Raw genomic sequence first — 10,095 nt, forward strand, 5'->3', positions numbered from 1 at the left:
TTTTTTTCAGGTGACTTGGGTCATGTGACATCAATAAGCAAACCAAAAGTGGAGGAGGGAGATAGTCGCTTCTTGGCCAATGAGATTTTACAAGAGGTAAAGACTAGGGAAACAGTGTATTTTTTTTTTTAATTTATTCATGAGAGACACAGAGACATAGGCAGAGGGAGAAGCAGGCTCCCTCTGGGGAGCCTGATGCGGAACTCGATCCCAGAACCCCAGGATCATGACCTGAGCTGAAGGCAGATGCTCAACCACCAAATCACCCAGGTGCCCCAAACAGAGTATTTTATAATTCCTTGAACCTTTTGACTCTCAAATGAGTGTTCACAGTGCAAAAAATGAAAAATATATATTTATAATTAAAAAAAGGATTTTATTTATTTTACAGTGCAAGAAATGAAAAGTGTATGTTTACAATTCTTAAAAAAGATTTTCAGAGAAAGAATTAGCATGTGAGTGGGGGGAGGGGTAGAGGGCAAGAGAGAAAGAGAATCTCAAGCAGACTCTGCTGAGTGCAGAGCCCAATGAGGGAGGGGTTTGATCTCATGACTCTGAGATCATGACCTGAGCTGAAATCAAGAGTTGGACATTTAACTGAATGACACACCCAGGCCACCCAAAAAGTATGTATTTAAATTTATATTATCCCTTATCCTATTCAGGATTGAGATCAAAGATGATAAACTTCTCCAAAAAATAGCATGAGGAAAGCTGGCTCAATTGTAGATTAATCAATATTTTTACTGTTCTTTATAAAGGTCCTCCTTTACTGTTTCTAGTATTTCTTAGAATTCCTAAACTCATGGATTCCTAAGCAAAAAGGAAGCTTTTATTGCTTCAGCCCATCTTTATCATGCTGTCATCCTTTTGATAGTACAACCAGCTCCAGTGAAATGACTTTCAGTTATTGCACACCTTCTAGGATGTCTGTGGAGTCAGGGCTAGGAAGATTTAATACCATCCGGAAGGATAATATCTGTGACCAATCTATGCTTGCTTCTGCCCTACACTCTTCAGGGCACAGTAGTGTGAATCAGGTGGATTTGTGCCGTATCCTCTGTCTTCTCTAGAAGTAAACCACTAGCCATGTCAGATGTGACCTGGCCCATTGTGTCTGTTTAGGCTCATATGCACTCAAATGAACCTCTCTTTAACAGTTGTCTTTAGTCTAGACTCACTTCACTTGGCAAACTAACTGGCATTCCTGTCTTCTGTTTTGAAGGATTATCAGCACCTTCCCAAAGCAGACATATTTGCCTTGGGATTAACAATTGCAGTAGCTGCAGGAGCAGAATCTTTACCCGCAAATGGTGCCAAATGGCATCATATCCGTGAGGGGAACCTTCCAGACATTCCTCAGAAGCTCTCAGAAGAATTTCACAATCTACTCAAGGTGGTATCTCTTAGGAGATGAAGAGAAGATAGAAATGTCTATTTTTTAAAAAAACATAATTGCAAGTAGGTAGGGAAAGGGAAAAGAAGATGTTGGTAGTGCCACTGACAGAGAAAGGGATCCTGATGCCCAGAAAAGACACAGGAGAGATTGAAAGTTTCTCAAAGAAACTTAGGATATTATAACACCTGTTTGTTCTAGTTTAAAATCCTGTTAATTTTTTTTCTCTGCCATTCCCAACAACCCTGTTAAGATGGGTAGTCAGGAAACCTAGGCTTAGAGCATTTCCTGGACTTGTATTCTCACCTTTTGATGATTGCTTAACTTTAAAAGCAAACCTGGTCTATTTGCTTTTTATTTAACTATTGTCATTGGTAATGGCGATATTATGAAAAAATCTGATTTCTGAGTGTATAGAAGAAAGTAAAAGCCACTTTATTGATGAATTACTGGCAATACCACCCAACGTCTGGACTATTGGAAAAAGGCATAATGTCAGGAACCTATGTGTTACTGGTACTCAGTAGCATCTGAGCATGTGTGGGACAAGGAAAGGAGGCTCTTATGTTGAAACAGAGGTACAAGGAAACAACGTTGAGAAGCTTAAGATCATACTAAGAAGACAAAATGTATACATAAGACTTAAGTCATGATTAAAGGAACAGGATTAGTTACGATCCCTACAATAGCCTTAGAAGCATCTACTCTTGGGGATTAAACTTGAGTTTCACAGTTTACCTGAAAACTTCAATTTTAGCTACAGATTTGTCCCTCTTCCATGCTGCTGCTTTCCTGAAAAAACAAGGCAAACCCTTGCTCACAGTGGAGTTTCATGAATAGCATAATTACCCATTTCTATGTGTAAACTGCTCCTAGATTTAGTTAATACATACTGAGTTCTTCAGTGCTGGCCCAGTGCACTTGTTATACATATATGCTAATTCATTTAATTCTTGCAGTAATCCAAAAGGTGAATATTGTTATCCCAGATATCGGGAAAGAGAAAGTGAGTTTCAGCATAGTCAAGCCACTTTCTCAAGCTAGTTAGTGAATGGTGGATCTGGCTCTGAACATTGGTCCCCAAATAGAAGGTTCATATTATATGAACCATTATATGATATTGCTAATTACTATAAATAGTTAAGCTATTTTCTACTGTATTTATGTCGTTTTAGGTTAAGACACTCTCTACCTGAAGATGAATGCTTTTAGGAATACTGTCATGGTGGGGTATACTTAGTTTTAGCTGAAAAGGAGCATGTTGTAGTTGAAAGTAAATGGAACTAGGAGTTGGGTAACTTGAGTTTTAGTCTTGGTCAAGTCACTTTTTATCTTGGACCTCAGTTTGAAAGCAAGTCACTTGGACAAGTCACTTTTAATCTCAGGACCTCTGTTTCTTCCCATTTAAAATGAACACACTCGACTAGCTAATCACCCACTAGCTCTAAAATATGATAAGGACAAGTCAGAGGTACGGATGACGGATGCCACTGTGTAGGGATGATGGTTCCATCCCCGGTGGAACTAAGTTTTTATTTATTTCTTCCCCCATAAAGTTAAAAGCAGAGTTTCACAAAACTCACCAGCAGAAGCTGGGTTGGAGTTGGATTGGGTGGGCAGATTTTTCCAGCAGTGAAGTTTCTATTGCCTTCGTTTTGGTCCGACATCAACAGAACATGATCCACCCTGACCCAAGTGAGAGACCTTCTGCAGCAGGTCTGGCCAGAAGTCGAGTTCTCCGGCCCTCCCTCAGGAAAGCGGAAGAGCTCCAGCAGCAACTTAACTTGGAAAAGTCCAAGACAGCCACACTAGAAAGGTAGTTTTTGTTGTTTGTTTGTTTTAAAGTAAGCTATTGGCCCAATGTGGGGCTTGAACTCACAATCCTGAGATTAAGAGTCACTTATTTAACCCATCCCCCCATGCACCTCCTTTCTGGTAACCATCAGGTTGCTTTTTGTAGTTAAGAGTCTGTTTCTTGATTTATCTCTCTTAGCTCTTCCCTTTGCTTGTTTGTTTTGTTCTTAAATTCTACATATGTTTGAAATCATATGTCTTCCTCTGACCACACTCTCTAGTTCCATTCATATCCTTGCAAATGGCAGGATTTCATTCTTTTTTATGGCCACATAATCCATTAAATATATATAGCACCTCTTCGCTAGCCATTCATGAATTGATGGACATTCAGGTTGCTTTCAAAATTTGGTTATTGCAGATAATGCTGCTTATAAACATAAGGGTGCATCTATCTCTTTGAAAATGTTCTTGTATTTTTGGGGTAAATACTCAGTAGTACAATTGCTGGATTGTAAGGTAGTTCTATTTTTAGCTTTTGAGGAACCTCCACACTGTTTCTCATAGTGGCTGCACCAGTTTGCATTCCCACCAACAGTGCATGAAGGTTTCTTTTTCTCCATATCCTCAGCAACACCTGTTGTTTCTTGTGTTGTTGGTTTTAGCCATTCTGTCAAGTGTGAGGTAATGTCTCATTGTAGTTTCGATTTTCATTTCCCTGATAAGTGATGATGACCAAAATTTCATGTGTCTGTTGGCCATCTGGATGTCTTCTTTGGAGAAATCTCTGTCCACGTCTTCTGCCCATTTTTAATTGGATTTACTTTTTGGGTGTTGAGTTCTATTCTTTGTATGTTTTGGAAACTAATTCTTTTATCAGACATGTCATTTGTCTTATATCTTCTCCCAGTTGCCTGTGTTCTCCACTAGGATTTTGATGGTTTTGATGGATTTTGATGGTTTCAGGTCTTACACCTAGGTCTTTAATCTATTTTGAGTTTATTTTTGTGTATGGTGTAAGAAAGTGGTCCAGTTTCATTCTTTTGCATGTCCTGTCTAGTTTTCCAAACACCATTTGTTGAAGAGACTTTTTTCCATTGGATATACTTTCCTGTTTTATTGGAGATTAATTCACCATATAATTGTGGGTTTATTTCTGGATGTCCATTGATCACATTGATCAGTGTCTATTTTTGTGCCAGGACCATACTGTTTGAATTACTACAGCTTTGTCCTATAACTTGAGCTCTGGAATTCTGATGCCTCCAGCTTTGCTTTTGTTTTTCAAGATTGCTTTGGCTATTCAGGGTCTTTTGTGGTTCCATATAAATCTTTGGATTCCCTGTTCTAGTTCTGTGAAAAATGCTGTTGGTATTTGATAAGGATTGCATTAAATGTGTAGATTGTTTTGGGTAGTATAGACATGTTACTAATACTTGTTCTTCCAACCCATGAGTGTGGATTTTCTTTCCATTTCTTTGTGTCATCTTCAATTTCTTTTATCAGTGTTTTTACAGTTTTCAGAGTATAGGTCTTTCACCTCTTTGATTAGGTTTACTCCCAGGTGTTTTATGGGGTTTGGTGCAGCTGTCAATGGGATTTATTCCTTAATTTCACTTTCTGCTGCTTCATTATTAGTGTATAGAAATGCAACAGATTACTGCATATTGATTTTGTATCCTGAAACTCTACTGAATTTGTTCATCAGTTCTAACAGTTTTTTGGTAGAGTGTTTAGGGTTTTACATATAGTATCATGTCATCTGCAAATAATGAAAGTTTTGCTTTTTTCTTACTGGTTTGCATTCTTTTTCTTTTTGCTTTTCTGTTTGCTGTGGCTAGGACTTTCACTGCTATACTGAGTAAAAATGGTAAGAGTTGACATCCTGGTTTGGTCCCTGACCTTGGGGGAAAGTTCTCAGTTTTTCCCTATTAAGGTGGTTGTTAGCTGTGGGTTTTCACAGATGGCCTTTATTGTGTTGAGGTATGTTTCCTCTAAACCTACTTTGTTGAGGGTTTTTTATCATGAATGGATAATTTACTTTGTCAAATGCTTTTTCTGCATCTATTGAACTGATCATATGTTTTTTATCCTTTCTCTTATTGATGTGATGTATCTTATTGATTGATTTGGGAATATTGAACCACCCTTGCAACCTAGGAATAAATTCCACTTGGTTGTGGTGTATGATTTTTTTAATGTATTGTTGAATTCAGTTTTCTAGTATTTTATTGAAATTTTTGCGTCTGTGTTAATCAGAAGTATTGACCTGTAGTCCTTTTTTAGTGGTATCTTTATCTAGTTTTTATTTTTAAAAATTCTTTTATTTTTAAAAATTCTTAACATAATTTATGCCCCAATCAGTAGGAATTAGGAAATCTAATCTGCCATGTGTTGTGGCATGTGTGTGCCAGCCATTTTTAAAGAAAATCACAGGAGCTAATTTCTTATTCTGTGTATAGCTGAGGGTTGTTTCTATAAATACTGAAATAAAAAAGAAAAATCTATGTTAGTTTAGATCATAAATATCATCTTTAGTTTAGGATCAAGTAATATATATTTTTTTCCCTTTAATTGCCAGGGAACTGAGAGAAGCTCAGCAGGCCTGGTCCCCCCAGGAAGAGCATAGTGACCCTGGGGTCTCTGGGACCCCCACAGGATCAAGATGTACCAAACGCCTGGTAGGAGGAAAAAGTGCAAAGTCTTCAAGCTTCACCTGTGGGAAGTCTTCCCCATAAGAACTCCCTTCACACCAACCCATCTTTTGCCTTAGTGCTTCCAGAAATAGTTATTGACCATGTCAACCTTCTTGTAAATGGGAAGATTAACCAACTTGAATGCCCAAAGATTTCAATAACCACTCCTAATTTAGCATTTACAGCCAAGGTCCTCAAGCTAGTAAGGCCCTGTATTAGCAACGTCCCAGATACAATAACTGGAAGCATTTATCTTCTCTATTGATATATTCCTAAGGCTACCTATCAACAGTTTGTTCACTTGTCACGCTCACTGATGCACAGTGGGAAAGCACGCATCTCTGAACTGAAAGAGAAGGCAGTGGCCCTAGGCACGCCATATGGAATAAGAGGCTGCTGTAGTTGGTTGCCTACTGAGGAACAGGGACTCTCCCTGCACGTAGAAAGGAATATAATTTTGTTTTGAATTGAGGTAACTGCTTTCAAGAAATGTGCATGTATTTCAGTAATGCTTCTTAGGGGTAAATGATGGTATTCCTAAAATAATTCTCAGCCACTTTGAGCAAGTGGTTTTCCTACTGTATTCTTTCAGTGAAGACAATCCTTTCCTCTGATAGTATATTTATTAAATAAATGGCTTCAACATTATGTGAGGTGGGTAGAGATAGACTATCTATAACTTGTAATTTCTGAACTGGCTATTAACTTATGGAACAAGACCCTGGGTATGGGGTTCAGGGAACATTTAATGTGGTGGTTCTTCAAAATATTTGCCCTAACCCTCTTGTAATTGTTAGGATTGGTTTTGATTTTCTGGGTGTCACCAAATTCTCCTTGACTTTTATCAGAATTTGGCTTTGTTTCCTGTGATTTTATCATATTTTAATCCTGATTATTTTCTCTGTATATATATTTTAAGGGAATAGAACATTTGTAAATAAAGGTTTTTATCTTGTCCAAAGTCAGATATGGGTAAAGTACTCTTCTTTATAATATGTAACCATCAAAGAGTGAGAAATTTCTGTTGGAAACTATTTCATGAGTAGATAGGGAGTAGATAGATGAGAACATTTGGTAGATTGGTAGTAACAGGTCTTGGCTGCAAAGCCCAGCTTTGTGGGCCTAAAAGCTAATAATGGTCAGGCTCTAATATATAAAATACTTCTGTCATAAAGGCATTTGACAACTTCTAGTGCATCATGTTAATTAAGGTAGCCTGTTAATGGTCTGTAGGCTTTTTTGCTGCCTTATATTCTTCTTTACCCTCCATTAAAAAAACAAACAAACAAACAAAACAACAACAACAACAAAAAAAAACAAGTGTTTTTAAATTGAATAGACCATCATAGCATTCTTTGTTCTGTCTTGGAGTAGCAATTATTTCCATGCAGTTAAGTGGGGGTAAAGTGCTCTATATTGCTCATTGTCATTTAAAAAAGTCTAGTCTCAATTCACATTTCTAAAATGGAGTTAATTTATCTCTTGCCTCCCAGGCATATCCATTGCAGTGCAAGATCAACCACAATTTGCAATTTAGAAACAGGTATATTGTTAAACATATGCAATGTACAGACCAGAATTCTTTAATTATACTTGTCTTCTCAGACATTGACCACTCGTACTTTTAAGGTCTATGACCTCTTCTTGACCCTGCTCCTCAGAGCCCATGTCAGCACTTGAGTGGATCTGGTGCCAGACTATTGCTTTCTCTCCCTCTCTCTCTGGGGGACTCCAGAGTACCACAAAGTTACTAAACCAGCAGGTGGCTACATAGACACTGTTGAGTGTGAGAGGGACTGAGTCTTCACTGGGCTGAGGATTTCATCCCTTTCAGTTCAGCTGGAAGCTGAAGTTGACCCCTTGCCTCTGTAAGATGCTCCATCCTCAGTCCTAAAGTTCTGTTTTTGCACAGAGATCATAAGGTAACCTAGGAACTAGTTATCAAATGTCATACTATCAAATATTAACATCATTGGACTTACAATATTAAACAAGTTGAACTTAAATATTTTAGGATATAAATGTGCTACTTTTTTTTAAATAATAAATTTGTGCTACTTTTCTATAGATCTTAAACATACACTGATGTTAAGTTGCCAACAGATAATCTTGAGACTTAAAGGAATGATATTGTGCTTTATTAAACTCTTACATATGTATCAGTTTATAGATGCCATTATCTAAAGCTGTATAATGATGAACATTAAAAGATAAAGGTCAACATTTCAGCCTGAAAAATTAAGCTTTTTTATCTCTGTATGAACCATAATTTCAATCCTGAATTACATAAAAATGTCAAGTTGATTTTTAAAAAAAATTTAACAAAAAATAGCTCTAATAACTAATAACTATGAAGTGCTGCTAAAATTGCTTTTGAGCCATTTTAAAGTAGTTGCTGTAATCCATTTAGATCGTAAGTGCTATAATTTTCCACCCGTTATTATGAGGCTTGAGAAAAACTGATTTAGAAACAAAGTGAAAATTGCATTGAAATTTCCAAAAAATGTTTTTATATAGCAATGACATAGGAAGATTTGGACAATCTGTGATAAAGCATTGCCAACACTGGTCTCTACCACTTAATGCCTATATAGCTAAGACTTTTTCTAATTTAGAGGGGAAAAAAGGCAAGGCCAAAGATAACTTTGTGGCCCTGGGCATCTATGACAGATACTTCTCTTTCTCAACTACCTTTGCAAAGGATGAAAGCCCTGAATTATTCCACTACTGCCAGGAGTAATGGTAGCTGATTAAAGTCATATTGCTGTCTGTCAGTACTTCTCAGCATCAAGAAGGCCCTTTCTGGGTCCATGAATGAACTACAGAGAGTCTACAATTATGCAAATTGGAGATTCTTGAAAGAGGCATCTCTATTACAAAAATCCATTTCAGCCACTCTTCCATGTCTCTGATTCTTTTGTTGTTTGTTTTTAGTCTTCTAATTTCAGGCTTATTTGAGTATCCTTCTGGGTTCTTCCTACTTTATCTTCCTATTTCTTTGTTCTGGCCTGTGACCTACAACTGTTCTAAAGCCTCTCCTTGCTTTAAAGCATAATTTTTGGTTGGATATTCACAAGGTCCCCGTCCTCTAAGAGCTCACAGTCAATGCGGAGGATGAGCTACCTTCATGGTCATCTAAATTATAATACAAGACTAAGTGTGTAAGAAAGTGAAATGGAAGAACAAAGTAAGGACTTTGAGTAGAGGGTTTTGAAAGTATGGAGAAGGGCATTGCAGATAACAGAACAGTGAGAACATTCTCAGATACTGAGAATGCCTGGCTGGAGCATTTGTTGAGGGGAAGGAGGATGTAGTTGATAAGAAAATGTTTTAGCTCCATTCTTCCATGACGTCTTTTATTTATATATATATAAATATATATATTATATATATAATATATATAAAAGATTTATTTATATATAATATATATATTTTATTATATATATATTTTTATTTTATATATAATATATATAAATAAAATATTTTATTCATTTATTCATGAGAATACACAGGAGAGCGAGAGAGAGGCAGAGACACAGGCAGGGGGAGAAGCAGGCTCCATGCAGGGAGCCCGACGTGGGACTCGATCCCGGGTCTCCAGGATCAGGCCCTGGGCTGAAAGCGGTGCTAAACCACTGAGCCACCTGGGCTGCCCACATTTATATATTTTGTATATTTTAATGTTTTTCTTGTTAAGAGTTAAAAAGAAAGCAGCACATACAATTTGGTCCAATAGTCTAAGAACATGTGTATTGGTAATTCCTGTCTGAGAATTGAGATTAGTTTAAGATGCTATTTAGATTAAGATGTTATGTATAAAGTTATGAGTTTCCTCAAGGCTGTTTTCAATTGGCATGCTTTCTGCTTTTTTAATTCTAAACAACCCTTTCCGCGCTCCTCAGAAGTATGGGCAAATACAAAGAGGGAGAGGTCATGGTATAATGAAATAAATTTAGGGCTGAGCAGATATGAATAAACTGGATGTAGGTGATTAGGAAGAGGTTTTAAAGATGATTCCAAAGTTCAACTCAGGGATAATGTTGGTACCATTAAAGTAAACAGAGTTTAGAAGGGGGAAATTGGTTTTGGAGGAAAGGATGAATTTTGCTTATTTTGCTTTCGTTCATCTGAACAGCTCAAGTAGAAGGAAGATTTTTCTTTTAAAGGATTTTTTTCAACATTTTCTAAAAAAAAATATTTTATGTATTT

At 36.9% G+C, this 10,095-nt stretch overlaps 1 protein-coding gene across 1 annotated transcript in view; it reads left to right on the plus strand.

The window, feature by feature from the left end:
* The window catches only part of WEE2 (WEE2 oocyte meiosis inhibiting kinase), a 32,383-nt gene extending 25,592 nt beyond the window's left edge, over positions 1–6,791 (plus strand). Inside the window, exons 8-11 of the mRNA XM_072777468.1 lie at positions 11–96; positions 1,226–1,396; positions 3,070–3,212; positions 5,772–6,791. Of these exons, the coding sequence (XP_072633569.1) occupies positions 11–96; positions 1,226–1,396; positions 3,070–3,212; positions 5,772–5,928 (557 nt within the window). The 3' untranslated portion in view covers positions 5,929–6,791. The remainder of the gene's footprint in view (positions 1–10; positions 97–1,225; positions 1,397–3,069; positions 3,213–5,771) is intronic.
* The last annotated feature ends 3,304 nt before the right edge of the window (positions 6,792–10,095 follow it).

This window comes from Canis lupus, chromosome 15 (genome assembly GCF_048164855.1).
Source record: "Canis lupus baileyi chromosome 15, mCanLup2.hap1, whole genome shotgun sequence".
NCBI classification, from domain to species: domain Eukaryota; kingdom Metazoa; phylum Chordata; class Mammalia; order Carnivora; family Canidae; genus Canis; species Canis lupus.